General features: G+C 40.5%; 3 protein-coding genes across 3 annotated transcripts; all 3 read right to left on the bottom strand.

Annotated features, from left to right (window-relative positions):
* Window positions 1–2,473: 2,473 nt before the first annotated feature.
* On the bottom strand, window positions 2,474–3,274 carry LOC311492909 (polyubiquitin-like). The gene is made up of 2 exons (XM_084551354.1): window positions 3,082–3,274; window positions 2,474–2,977 (listed from the first exon to the last, which is right to left on the bottom strand). The coding sequence occupies exon 2, from the start codon at window positions 2,966–2,968 to the stop codon at window positions 2,501–2,503; it is 468 nt and encodes a 155-aa protein (XP_084407480.1). The 5' UTR covers window positions 2,969–2,977; window positions 3,082–3,274; the 3' UTR covers window positions 2,474–2,500.
* A 4,761-nt stretch (window positions 3,275–8,035) lies between these two features.
* Window positions 8,036–8,503, bottom strand: LOC311493207 (polyubiquitin-like; the record flags this gene model as incomplete). Its single annotated transcript, XM_084551767.1, has 1 exon — window positions 8,036–8,503. One exon carries the CDS (start codon window positions 8,501–8,503, stop codon window positions 8,036–8,038), a length of 468 nt encoding a protein of 155 aa, XP_084407893.1.
* A 2,907-nt stretch (window positions 8,504–11,410) lies between these two features.
* Window positions 11,411–11,925, bottom strand: LOC311493206 (polyubiquitin-like; the record flags this gene model as incomplete). The annotated part of the gene is made up of 1 exon (XM_084551766.1): window positions 11,411–11,925. Exon 1 carries the CDS (start codon window positions 11,876–11,878, stop codon window positions 11,411–11,413), a length of 468 nt encoding a protein of 155 aa, XP_084407892.1. The 5' UTR covers window positions 11,879–11,925.
* Between the last annotated feature and the right edge of the window lie 2,972 nt (window positions 11,926–14,897).

Genomic DNA, 14,897 nt, shown 5'->3' with positions numbered 1-14,897 from the left:
ATGGCGGAAAAGCAGCTCATAACAACAACAAAAAACGCGCCCATAACATCTCATTGGCCCAAGAGGCTCACGTGACCTCCACCGAACATACAGCTTCAAAATAAAAGCACAAAACCACAATAAACGAGAACACAAAACCCAACAGAGGAGGACAAGGAGCTTAACATCAACGTACTTAACTGTTCGCTTTTATTCTATACAGACAACTGGCAGTTTTAAATTTACAATGCAGTCGAGCCAGCATCGACTAGTGACTAGTCGATGACGTCACACATAAAACACAGTAGAAATTTGTGACTGCAACAATAAAATCTATTCTTCTTGACCTGAATTGTAGCGTCACAGATAATGGAAGCTAAGGAGGCTTTACATAAGATTACAGAAGCTTGAACAAGCTGTTAGTGTCGGCCATAACCGACGCATCATGTTGTAAGAAGGATAATGTAGCCGGAATAAAAAATGCCATATACCTCTGAAGACATTTCATTGTACAGGTGTAAAAAAAAGTTGTTCTGTTGGTGACTGGATTGTGTATATAGCTTCAACATCGGCATATCAGTCAAAATATGAGGACCAGAAGAGAGCCTTCAACCTTTTATTTTTTTTCTCAGTTCAAAGTTGATCGTTGTATACAGATGATTCATTTGCTAAAAATAAATGACAGTGATACCAAGATACCAAAGGTACAGGAATGCATCTATTAGAATGCATATTACTTCATCTAAGGTTAACAATCAACTGGAAAGTTTGCAGCTCAACAGCCAGTCAGCATCTGGTGGACAAAGGAAAAAGGGCCGAGCAGAACCTGGCTGAGGTTTCTATCACCTCAGGTGAAGCCTGTTTGGTTGATGAGTGTGAGTCCCGCCCACCTAGGCCTGGGCAGGGAGTGTTTTCTATAATAGCAGTCAAAGGTCTAATAACTTTGGACAATGAAACTTACCAATATTTTATTGATTGACAGCCTCCTTCTCTCTGATATCGCCCTCTGCTAGCATTAGCCTTTTCAGATGAGTGTGTATTGCAGTAGTACTTGTTGTATTTCAGGAGTGATTTACATATTTTACATGTTATGGTTATGGACTTCATCTTAAGTGAAATATTTCCACATACTTGATGTACCGCTAGTTTGCTGCAATGACCCATGGGTTCCTCACCTGTCTTCTCGGAGGAGTCTGTGTTGTTACTGTCTGGCAATCGGCAACTAGTCGACTTCTTCCTTCACACTGTCAGTGGTGTTTGGAGCCTGGCTCCAGCCCCAGAAGTGCAAGGGTGTTTGCAAAATGGAAAATAAAAAGAGCAAGGGTGGTGCAGAAAAAGCGAGAATTAAAAATAGAAAAGCACTGGAGACAGATGCAGCTAAATGTGCAAAAATCGGCAGCTTTTTCAATAAAACGTGCTCGCTGTCTGAAACGACCAATGAAGATGATGAAACGGGTAAGACAAGATGTTGAACAAAATGCAACTTTACCTGCACCGTTCAAGTTAACTAATTAGTCTATCAAGTCAATGAATTGCGTGGCGTTGTAACATATAGCCTGTCTAACCTAACGTTACATAATTTAAATAATAGTATGATGCGACGCCACAAAGTTTGACCAACTTTGCCTTGTCCCTCAGATGCAAGATGCATCACCAAGCACCAGTCATGAGCCCACAGGTCCAGAGTGCACTGTGGATAACAAACTTGCAGAGAACAGTGCAATACTTATTTTATTCTTTATTCATGTTTAAGGATTAGATATGTGAACACTAATTTGCTTGATATTTGATTTCGCAGAAAAGGACATGTTGTATTTGTGAAATCTAAGTTCTGATTATAATGTTATAAAACCACATTGTGAAGCAACCATTACTTCCACTGAACTGGAATTATTTTAGAAAATATACACGGAATTACAAGGCTTTAGAGAACAGTGTGCTATTGTAGGCTTAACATGTAAAGTTATAATTACATTATTTTGATATGGCATGAAACTCCATCTGAAAATGAGTCCCACTCGGGCCCTGCACTGAGCTGACTGTTAAGTCACAGGAAACGTGAAGAGACGTGTTAATCCTATTGGTAAATGCACATTAGAGACTTTCATTTTTTTTTTTTTTTTTTTTTTTTTTTCAGGTCCCAGTAACATGGATTTTTCAAAATAAAGGCATAGCATTAACCTTGTGTGTATGGTATAATGTTGGTGTCGCCTAAACAAAAGCTCCACCCACTGAGCTAACGGTTAAGGCACAGGAAATGCGAAGAGACGTGTAAATCCACATTACAGATTTTTATTTTTATTTATTTTTACAGTGTCCGGGAAACATGGATTTTCCAAAATAAAAGCATCACATTAAATCTTGTGTGTATAATGTTGGTGTCGCCTAAACAAAACACAAAGTTATTAAAGGGAATTACACATTGTGGAATGTATTGATTATTTACAATGAAAATACTAATAAATATAAAATTAAAAAAAGCTATAGGGGATTAATTCCTGGTGTGTTGACCACCATGTCCTCAGCCTCCTCTCAGGCGGAGGGTCATGTAGATAGTGCTCAGCGCCTCCACGTTATAGTCCTTTAGGCTGCCAGTCGTCATCTCTTTGCCTTGATGATTGAGCCTCTGCTGGCTCACTGGCACCCCCTCCCTCTGCTCGACTCTGCGCTTGAAGTCGCTCACCGTCTCGTCGGGTTTGATATCGTAGGTGGTCGTCTGCCCCTTCTCGTTTATGAGGAACACTTGGATGGTGGGAGGCTCGACGATCAGCAGGGAAACATGGGAGCCAGAATGCAAGCCGTAGTAGGACAGAGGCTTGGCGTCGTCGCCGAGAGTTGTCATTTGGCCGTTAACAAACATCAGCTTCTGTTTGTGGACAGGCACCCTCAGTTTGTCTCGGATGTGTATTTTCAGATTTCCAACAGTCTCATGTGGGTTCACAATCATCGGGTAGGACGTCCCATCCATCGTCTTGATGATTATTTCCATGTTTAGAGTCTGAAAGAGAATTCAAAATATGATTTAAGATGCAGCAAAAGTCTTCACTGTTAATTATCAAACATTGCTTCCTCGTTGTACATTTTATTAAGAGAGCTTCATACCTTGTGATGACTTCTTCAAATTCTTCAGAAAGGCCACTTGAGAACGATGCTCAGCAACTGTGTGAAAACTTTTCGCTCACCTGTTTATATACAGTCTGGCCCAGCTGATCAACTCCCTCCCCTTCCCTTCAGATTTGTTTTCCCTCTCTGCTTTAATAGCTTTCGGTTTCTATTCTCCAAACATGACTCCGCTATGTTTTGATTACGCAGCAATGCATCACCACCAAACCGGTTTATCAGACAGAAAAACAGCTGGGTTGGGATAAGGGGCATTCCTTCTTCTTCTTTTTTTTTTTTTTTTTTTAACCGCTCACCTGATTAGTAACCTGAACAAATCCAATCATAACTTGTGACTATGTTTAGCTACGTTTTAAGAACACGGTGGAAACAAAACCAAAACAGTAAACATTAGTCATCACAAGTATTGAAGAGATCCTTTATTTACACCGATCAGGCATAACATTATGACCACCTTCCTCATATTGTAGGCCTCCCTTGTGCCTCCAAAACAGGTGTGACTCTTCAGAGAATAGACATGGGCCTTCTGAGGGTGTCCTGTGGTGTCTGGCAACTGAATATTTTTAATGGGGGACTTGGGGTTGAGGGGAGGGGACTCTGTGGATCAGACTTGTTCCAGTTCATCCCACAGATACTTGGATCAGTTTAGAATCTAGTGAATTTGGAGGCCAGGTCAACACCTTGTGCTGTTTTTCATGTTTGTTTTAGTTGTTCCTAAACCGTTTTTGTGTGTGTGTCTGTGTCAGGCTGCATCCTGCTGGGGATGGCTGCTGCCATCAAGGAGTGTCATTATTATGGGGTGGGGGTGCCTGGTCTGGTCTAGGTGGGTGGTACATGTCTAAGTAACATCCACATGAATGCCAGGTCCAAAAAATCCGTTACGATAAAATGTCTCCTGTGGTGGGTATATACTGTTAGAAGTCAGAGGTTTGGTTTGGCAGTGTTCACATATTCTTAATATTTGCTAAGCAGGAAGGCTGGTCCCATGCTAAAGTAGCTTTACAAGTTTGTATTGCTAACAACTGCTGTAGCTCAGAGGAGGAGGAAGGAAGGAGCAGAACAAGAAGCTTAACGTCAACGTACTTAATTGTTCGCTTTTATTCCATACAGACAACTGGCAATTTTAGATTTACAATGCTAACGTTGTCTTTTGTTATATCTATTGATCTGAAAAAATGCAGTCGAGTCAACGTCAACTCGTCGATGACGTCACACATAAAACACAGTAAAAAGTGATTGCAACAATGAAATCTATTCTTCTTGACCTGAATTGTAGTGTCACAGATAATGGAAACTAAGGAGGCTTTACATAAGATTACAGAAGCTTGAACAAGCCGTTAGTGTCGGCCATAGCCGACGCATCATGTTGCAAGAAGGATAATGTAGCCGGAATAAAAAATGCCGTACATCTCTGAAGACATTTCCATGTATAGCTGTGAAAAAGTTGTTCTGTTGGTGACTGGAGTGTATATATAACTTCTACATTGGCATATCAGTCAAAATATGAGGACCAGAAGAGAGCCTTCAACCTTTTTTTCTCAGTTCAAAGCTGATCGTTGTATACAGATGATTCATTTGCTAAAAATAAATGACAGTGATACCAAGATACCAAAGGTACAGGAATAAATCTATTAGAATGCATATTACTTCATCCAAGGTTAACAATCAACTGGAAAGTTTGCAGCTCAACAGCCAGTCAGCATCTGGTGGACAAAGGAAAAAGGGTCGAGCAGAACCTGGCTGAGGTTTCTATCACCTCAGGTGAAGCCTGTTTGGTTGATGAGTGTGAGTCCCGCCCACCTAGGCCTGGGCAGGGAGTGTTTTCTATAATAGCAGTCAAAGGTCTAATAACTTTGGAAAATGAAACTTACCAATAAATTATTGACTGGCAGCCTCCTTCTAATATCTCCTCTGCTAGCATTAGCCTTTTCAGATGAGTGTGTATTGCAGTAGTACATTTGTTGTATTTCAGGAGTAATTTACATATTTTACATGTCATGGTAGAAGTTCATCTTAAGTGAAATATTTCCACATACTTGATGAACCGCTGCAAGTTTGCTGCAATGACCCACTGGGTTCCTCACCTGTCTTCTCCGAGGAGTCCGTGTTGTTACTGTCTGGCAATCGGCAACTAGTCGACTTCTTGCTTAACCCTCCTGTTGTCTTCGGGTCAATTTGACCCGCTTTCAAAATGTAAACTGTCATAACTTTGGTTTTCTTCCATATAATTGCCTGAAAATTACATGGATGGTCCCCTGCTATGCTCTTTACAGCTCAAATTAATTATGACTATATTTGTTAAATTATGTGTGTTTTATCAAAATTTATAATACCGGTTGTCTTCCCGGGTCATATTTAGTGGTGCAATGGGTCACACTATTGTGGTTTTCAGCACAATGAACACACAACCACCCACACCCACCCACCCATCCACACAGCCAGACAACACCAAATGTCAAGGCTAAACATTTGTGAACATGTTAATTTCACACCTGTGATTTGTCTTTCTCCAATTCTGGACAAGATAACTATAAACACAAAACTGAGATTATAAATACAGCGTCCTCGAGGAATTTCACATTTCACTCTGAGACAGCGTGATGAAGAGGAGACATTCTCTTGTCTCCTACTGCCCCAAAGACAGAAAAAAAATTTGCTTCTCATGAGCATTCTGCGTTGGGACACTGCTTTTAGTAGCACCACGGAGGACAAAAGATCATCCTTGACTATAACAAGAAAAAGAGGGAATCCACAACCTCGACAAGGTATTGCACTTTTTTTCATGTAATATTTATCTATATTCATTCAGGTCAATGCATTGCATTCTTGTGTGAAATAAGAATTAATTTTTGAATGATTTGTTGTTTATTACTTTTGTTGCAGGTCACCAGTGTATACAGCCGTAAACGGATTACAGCCCCCTGTCAGGGGCTAACGGCCTGTCCCTCATGCACACACATGCTTGCCCTGTATTTCTGTGTTTATTATTTTATAAAAAATATCAAAGAAAGAGTTTTTAAAATAAATGTTGAACTTTGCAAATTATATTTCTTTACTCTCTTATTTACGAAAACAAGTGCATCAGTAAATTTTGACCTTAGGGTAGCCTGACTAATGGTTTACATATACTAATCAGTAGTTATCCCAAATAACTAATAATATCTTCTATATTAGGTTTATTTTCATAAAACATGTCTAAAAGAAGTTTAAAATATGTGGTAATGACTTGTCATGAAGTAGGCCAAAAATATGTAACACAGAATGGTGTAATCATTTTACACATTTACATTGAAACCAATTGAAAAAGCCCGGTCAAATTTACCCGGGAGGACAACCGGTGTGACTATTTGCTGTCATTAAAAAAATAAAAAAGGTTTCAAAACAATATCCTGCCTGAACATTGACATATACCATATATGCATTTCCATGGGCCTTCTGAGGGTGTCCTGTGGTGTCTGGCAACTGAATATTTTTAATGGGGGCCTTTGGGTTGAGGGGAGGGGCCTCTGTGGATCAGGCTTGTTCCAGTTCATCCCACAGATACTTGGATCAGTTTAGAATCTAGTGAATTTGGAGGCCAGGTCTTGTGGTGTTTTTCATGTTTTTTTTTTAGTTGTTCCTAAACCATTTTTGTTTGTGTGTGTGTCAGGCTGCATCTTGCTGGGGATGGCTGAACCACTCTTTCCCAGTTTTAGCCCGATGAATCCTGGCATTGTCTTCTCGGAATATGCCTGTGCCATCAGGGAAGAAAAAATCCATTGATAGAATAACCTGGTCATTCAGTATATTCAGGAAGTCAGCTGACCTCATTGTTTGGCTACATAATGTCGCTGAACCTAAACCTGACCAACTGCAGCAACCCCAGATCATAGCACTGCCCCCACAGGCTTGTACAGTAGGAACTAGGCATGATGGGTGCATCACTTCATCTGCCTCTCTTCTTACCCTGATGCCCCCATCACTCTGGAACAGGGTAAATCTGGACTCATCAGACCACATGACCTTCTTCCATTGCTCCAGAGTTCAATCTTTATGCTCCCTCGCAAACTGAAGCCTTTTTTTCCAGTTAGCTTCACTGATCAGTGGTTTTCTTAAGACTACACAGCTGTTCAGTCCCAATCCCTTGAGTTCCCTCCACATTGTACGTGTGGAAATGCTCTTATTTTCACTATTAAACATAGCACTGAGTTCTACTGTTGTTTTTCTTCCATTTGATTTCACCAAACGTTTAAGTGATCACAGATTATGATGAATCAGGATTTTTTCCGACGATATTTCTTCCTCAAAGACACTGGTTCCCCACTATCCTTCCAGTTTTTAATGTGTTGGGCAGTTCTTAACCCAATTTTAGTAGTTTCTGCAATCTGCTTAGATGTTTGACTCTTCTCAAACAGATTAACATCTTTTCTACGACCTCGGGATGTCTTTCGACATGGTTTTGATTAAGAAATGAGAAGCTACTCATTGCATCAGTTGGGGTTAAATAATTTGTTGTATTCCAGGAGTGACTTACATATTTTACATGTCATGGTAGAATGGACTTCATCTTATGTGAAATATTTCCACATACTTGATGAACCGCTGCAAGTTTGCAATGACCCACTGGGTTCCTCACCTCTTCTCGGAGAAGTCGTCTAAACAAAAGCTCCACCAACTGAGCTTATGGTTAAGGCACAGGAAATGCGAAGAGACGTGTAAATACAAATTAGAATTTTTTATTTTAATTTTTTTTACAGTGAAACATGGATTTTCCAAAATAAAAGCATAACATTAAATCTTGTGTGTACAATGTTGGTGTCGCCCAAACAAAACAAAGTCATTAAAGGGACTTACACATTGTGGAATGTATTGATTATTTATAATGAAACTACTAATAAATATAAAATTTTAAAAAAGCTATAGGGGATTAATTCCTGGTGTGTTGACCACCATGTCCTCAGCCTCCTCTCAGGCGGAGGGTCATGTAGATAGTGCTCAGCGCCTCCACGTTATAGTCCTTTAGGCTGCCAGTGGTCATCTCTAAGCTTTGATGAATGAGCCTCTGCTGGCTCACTGGCACCCTCTCCCTCTTCTCGACTTTGAGCTTGAAGTCGCTCACCGTCTCGTCGGGTTTGATGTCGTAGGTGGTCGTCTGCCCCTTCTCGTTTTTGAGGAACACTTGGATGGTAGGAGGCTCGACGATCAGCAGGGAAACCTGGCAGCCGGACTCCAAGCCGTAGTAGGACAGAGGCTTGGCGTCGTCGCTGAGATGTGTTCTTTGGCCGTTAACAAACATCAGCTTCTGATTGTGGACAGGCACCCTCAGTTTGTCTCGGATGTGTATTTTCAGATTTCCAACAGTGTCATATGGGTTCACAGTCATCGGGTAGGACGTCCCATCCAGCTTCGTGATGATTATTTCCATGTTTACAGTCTGAAAAAGAATTCAAAATATGATTGAAGATACAGCAAAAAGTCTTGTCTGTTAATTATCAAACATTGCTTCATCGTTACACATTTTATTAAGAGAGCTCATACCTGATGACTTCTTCAAATTCTTCAGGAAAGCCACTTGAAAACGATGCTCAGCAACTGTGTGAAAACTTTTCACTCACCTGTTTATGTACAGTCTGGCCCAGCTGATCAACTCCCTCCCCTTCCCTTCAGATTTGTTTTCCCTCTCTGCTTTAATAGCTTTCGGTTTCTATTCTCCAAACACGACTCCGCTATGTTTTGATTACGCAGCAATGCATCACCATCAAACCGGTTTATCAGACAAGTGTGGCAGCGGAAAAACAGCTGGGTTGGGATAAGGGGCATTCCTTCTTCTTTTCTTCTTCTTTTTTTTTTTTTTTTTTTTAACCGCTCACCTGATTAGTAACCTGAACAAATCCAATCATAACTTGTGACTATGTTTAGCTACATTTTAAGAACACGGTGGAAACAAAACCAAAACAGTAAACATTAGTCATCACAAGTATTGAAGAGATCCTTTATTTACACTGATCAGGCATAACATTATGACCACCTTCCTCATATTGTAGGTCTTCCTTGTGCCTCCAAAACAGTTGTAGCTCATCAAAGAATGGACATGGGCCTTCTGAGGGTGTCCTGTGGTGTCTGGCAACTGAATATTTTTAATGGGGGACTTTGGGTTGAGGGGAGGGGCCTCTGTGGATCATCCCACAGATACTTGATCAGTTTAGAATCTAGTGAATTTGGAGGTCAGGTCAACACCTTGTGCTGTTTTTCATGTTTTTTTTTTAGTTGTTCCTAAACCGTTTTTGTGTGTGTGTCTGTATCAGGCTGCATCCTGCTGGGGATGGCTGCTGCCATCAAGGAGTGTCATTAAGACATAAGACATAAGACGTAAGACTTTTTATTTAATCCCACGTGTGGGAAATTTCCTTGTTCCAGTAGCACAGAATTTGGCAAAAAAATATATATACAGAAAGACAGTGACGACTTTGAACAGGGAAAAGGTCATCAAAAAAGCACAAAAAACACAAATACAAAAGTTTAAAAAATATATATCAAAGAATATACAAAAAAATCACCATACTCTGAGAAAATATAGGGAGGAGAAATAACTAGAAAATATAAGACATTCTGTATGTACAGTGTGGAGAATGGTGGGATAAACTTTACAAATAAATAATTGCTCAATGTGCTTTGAGAAAGACATTTTGAGTTGGTGAGGTAGTGGTTTGTGCAAAAACAGGCAGTGCAAAGAAGCTTAGTTTGTGCAAAAAGAAAAGTACAGTTACTATTGACTCAGGATGGTGTTGTACAGCCTGATGGCAGCTGGGATGAATGACCTTATGGGGTGGGGGTGCCTGGTCTGGTCTAGGTGGGTGATACATGTCTAAGTAACATCCACATGAATTCCAGGTCCAAAAAATGTTAGTTATTACACCTGTCAATGGTTTTAATCTTGCGGCTGATCAGTGTAACTAGAAGAACCAAAACTTTACTTAAGTAAGGAAATACGTTACGATAAAATGTCTCCTGTGGTGGGTATATACTGTTAGAAGTCAGAGGTTTGGTTTGGCAGGGTTCACATTTTCTTAATATTTGCTCAGCAGGAAGGTTGGTCCTATGCTAAACTAGCTTTAGCTAGTATTGCTAACAACTGCTGTAGCTCAGAGGAGGAAGGAAGGAAGGAGCTGGACAAGAAGCTTAACGTCAGCGTACCTCATTGTTCGCCTTTATTCCATACAGACAACTGGCAATTCAGAATTTACAATGCAAATGTTGTCTTTTTGATATATCTATTGATCTGAAAAAATTGCAGTCGAGTCAACGTCGACTAGTCGATGACCTCACACATAAAACACAGTAGAAAGTGATTGCAACAATGAAATCTATTCTTCTTGACCTGAATTGTAGTGTCACAGATAATGGAAACTAAGGAGGCTTTACATAAGATTACAGAAGCTTGATCAAGCTGTTAGTGTCGGCCATAGCCAGTGGTGTGCTGTCAGGTGAGGCAGGGTAGGCAGTGCCTCACCTAGGCTAATGAGAAAAAAGAAAAAGAAATAAAAAAATAATATTTTTAAAAAAAATCATGTTTTGATTGTTGATTTATTGTTTTAAAATTAAAAAATTAAAACGTGAAATGTGTTGTTTTGACGGTATAAAGAATGCCACTACTCAGGAGAGCTTGTTTTCAAAGCTGGCATACGTGAATACAGGAGGCTGAGGCAGACTCATCAACCTCTGCCTCTCTGCCCTGTGTGAAATGAACGCAAACAGTTTAGGAGGTTCGCGCATGCGTAGTCTGTTCTCACGGTGTCTTCAATGGGCTTCATAGAGGCACAACGCTTCTCTGCCTCCACAGTCCGAGTCGGGATATGTCGGGAATCTCGGCGGGAATCCCGACATGTATTTTTACAGAGCACTGCCAGAAGACCTCATAGTAAACCTTGATGTACATGATCGGGGCAGCCTCTTAGAAATATTTGAATAATGTCAATTTTAAATTTACAATACTAAAGTCGTCTTTTTGTTTTATCTTTTGATCTGAAACAAAGCAGCTCCACCCACTGAGCTGACGGTAAGACACAGGAAATGTAATGAGACTTGAAAATTCACATTAGAGACTTTTATTTTTATTTAATTTTTTACAGTGTCCAGGTAACATGGATTTTCCAAAATAAAAGCATAACATTAAATCTTGTGTGTATAATTTTGGTGTCACAAAACACAAAGTGATGAAAGGGAATTACACATTGTGGAATGTATTGATTATTTATAATGAAAGTACTAAAAAATATTAACATTTTAAAAAAGCTATAGGAGATTAATTCCTGGTGTGTTGACCACCATGTCCTCAGCCTGATCTCAGGCGGAGGGTCATGTAGATAGTGCTCAGCGCCTCCACGTTATAGTCCTTTAGGCTGCCAGTCGTCATCTCTCTGCTTTGATGAATGAGCCTCTGCTGGCTCACTGGCACCCCCTCCCTCTGCTCGACTCTGAGCTTGAAGTCGCTCACCGTCTCGTTGGGTTTGATGTCGTAGGTGGTCGTCTGCCCCTTCTCGTTTTTGAGGAACACTTGGATGGTAGGAGGCTCGACAATCAGCAGGGAAACCTGGCAGCCGGACTCCAAGCCGTAGTAGGACAGAGGCTTCGAGTCGTCGCTGAGATGTGTCATTTGGCCGTTAACAAACATCAGCTTCTGATTGTGGACAGGCACCCTCAGTTTGTCTCGGATGTGTATTTTCAGATTTCCAACAGTGTCAAGTGGGTTCACAATCATCGGGTAGGACGTCCCATCCAGCTTTGTGATGATTATTTCCATGTTTAGAGTCTGAAAGAGAATTCAAAATATGATTGAAGATGCAGCAAAAAGTCTTCTCTGTTAATTATCAAACATTGCTTCATCATTACACATTTTATTAAGAGAGCTTCATACCTTGAGATGACTTCTTCAAATTCTTCAGGAAAGCCACTTGAAAACGATGCTCATCAACTGTGTGAAAACTTTTCACTCACCTGTTTATATACAATCTGGCCCAGCTGATCAACACCCTCCCCTTTACTTAAGATTTGTTTTCCCTCTCTGCTTTAATAGCCTTTTCAGTTTAGAATCTAGTGAATTTGGATGCCAGGTCAACACCTTGTGTTGTTTTTTATGTTTTTTTTAGTTGTTCCGACATCGTTTTTGTGTGTGTGTCTGTGTCAGGCTGCATCCTGCTGGAGATGGCTGCTGCCATCGAGGAGTGTCATTGCTATGGGGTGGGGGTGCCTGGTCTGGTCTAGGTGGGTGCTACATGTCTAAGTAACATCCACATGAATGACAGGTCCAAAAATGTTATTTATTACACCTGTCAGTGGTTTTAATCTTGTGGCTGATCAGTGTAACTAGAAGAACAAAAGTTCAAGTTCTCAGTTCAAAGTTGATCGTTGTATACAGATGATTCATTTGCTAAAAATAAATGACAGTGATACCAAAGGTACAGGAATAAATCTATTAGAATGCATATTACTTCATCCAAGGTTAACAATCAACTGGAAAGTTTGCAGCTCAACAGCCAGTCAGCATCTGGTGGACAAAGGAAAAAGGGCCGAGCAGAACCTGGCTGAGGTTTCTATCACCTCAGGTGAAGCCTGTTTGCTTGATGAGTGTGAGTCCTGCCCACCTAGGCCTGGGCAGGGAGTGTTAGCAGTCAAAGGTCTAATAACTTTGGAAAATGAAACTTACCAATAAATTATTGATTGGCAGCCTCCTTCTCTCTAATATCGCCCTCTGTTAGCATTAGCATTTTCAGATGAGTGTGTATTGCAGTAGTACATTTGTTGTATTTCAGGAGTGATTTACATATTTTACATGTCATGGTAGAATGGACTTGATCTTAAGTGAAATATTTCCACATAATTGATGGACCGCTGCATGTTTGCTGCAATGACCCACTGGGTTCCTCACCTGTCTTCTCCGAGGAGTCTGTGTTGTTACTGTCTGGCAATCGGCAACTAGTCGACTTCTTGCTTGTGTCATGGCACGGCAGTGAAGTTGATTATACAGTCTGGTCCAGCTGATCAATACCCTCCCCTTCACTTCAGATTTGTTTTCCCTCTCTGCTTTAATAACTTTCGGTTTCTATTCTCCAAACATGACTCCGCTATGTTTTGATTACGCAGAAATGCATCACCATCAAACCGGTTTATCAGACAGGTGTGGCAGCGGAAAAACAGCTGGGTTGGGATAAGGGGCATTCCTTCTTCTTTTCTTTTTTTTTAATCGCTCACCTGATTAGTAACCTGAACAAATCCAATCATAACTTGTGACTATGTTTAGCTACGTTTTAAGAACACGATGGAAACAAAACCAAAACAGTAAACATTTGTCATCACAAGTATTGAAGAGATCCTTTATTTACACCGATCAGGCATAACATTATGACCACCTTCCTCATATTGTGTAGGCCTCCCTTGTGCCTCCAGAACAGTTGTAACTCATCAGAGAATGGACATGGGCCTTCTGAGGATGTCCTGTGGTGTCTGGCAACTGAATATTTTTAATGGAGGCCTTTGGTTTGAGGGGAGGGGCCTCTGTGGATCAGGCTTGTTCCAGTTCATCCCACAGATACTTGGATCAGTTTAGAATCTAGTTAATTTGGAGGCCAGGTCAACACCTTGTGCTGTTTTTCATGTTTGTTTTAGTTGTTCCTAAACCGTTTTTGTGTGTGTGTGTCTGCGTCAGGCTGCATCCTGCTGGGGATGGCTGCTGCCATCAAGGAGTGTCATTATTATGGGGTGGGGGTGCCTGGTCTGGTCTAGGTGGGTGGTACATGTCTAAGTAACATCCACATGAATGCCAGGTCCAAAAAATTTTATTTATTACACCTGTCAGTGGTTTTAATCTTGTGGCTGATCGTGTAACTAGAAGAACAAAAACTTTACTTAAGTACAGAAATATGTAACATTAAAATGTCTCCTGTGGTGGGTATATACACTGTTAGAAGTCAGGGGTTTGGTTTGGCAGGGTTCACATTTTCTTAATATTTGCTAAGCAGGAAGGTTGGTCCTATGCTAAAGTAGCTTTACAAGCTAGTATTGCTAAGGACTCCTGTAGCTCAGAGGAGGAAGGAAGGAGCAGAACAAGAAGCTTAACGTCAACGTACTTAATTGTTCGCTTTTATTCCATGCAGACAACTGGCAATTTTAGATTTACAATGCTAACGTTGTCTTTTTTTTATATCTATTGATCTGAAAAAATGCAGTCGAGTCAACGTCAACTCGTCGATGACGTAACACATAAAACTCAGTAAAAAGTGATTGCAACAATAAAATCTATTCTTCTTGACCTGAATTGTAGCGTCACAGATAATGGAAGCTAAGGAGGCTTTGCATAAGATTACAGAAGCTTGAACAAGCTGTTAGTGTCGGCCATAGCCGACGCATCATGTTGCAAGAAGGCTGTAGCCGGAATAAAAAATGCCATATACCTCCGAAGATATTTCCTTGTACAGCTGTAAAAAAAAAGTTGTTCTGTAAGTGACTGGATTGTATATATAGCTTCTACATTGGCATATCAGTCAAAATATGAGCACCAGAAGAGAGCCTTCAACCTTTTATTTTTTTCTCAGTTCAAAGTTGATTGTTGTATTTGCTAAAAATAAATGATATGATACCAAGATACCAAAGGTACAGGAATAAATCTATTAGAATGCATATTACTTCATCCAAGGTTAACAATCAACTGGAAAGTTTGCAGCTCAACAGCCAGTCAGCATCTGGTGGACAAAGGAAAAAGGGTCGAGCAGAACCTGGCTGAGGTTTCTATCACCTCTGGTGAAGCCTGTTTGCTTGATGAGTGT

This window comes from Chelon labrosus (genome assembly GCF_963514085.1).
Source record: "Chelon labrosus genome assembly, chromosome: 9".
Lineage (NCBI taxonomy): Eukaryota > Metazoa > Chordata > Actinopteri > Mugiliformes > Mugilidae > Chelon > Chelon labrosus.
The sequence above is the reverse complement of the archived record's forward strand: the minus strand, read 5'-3'. Positions and strand labels throughout refer to the sequence as shown.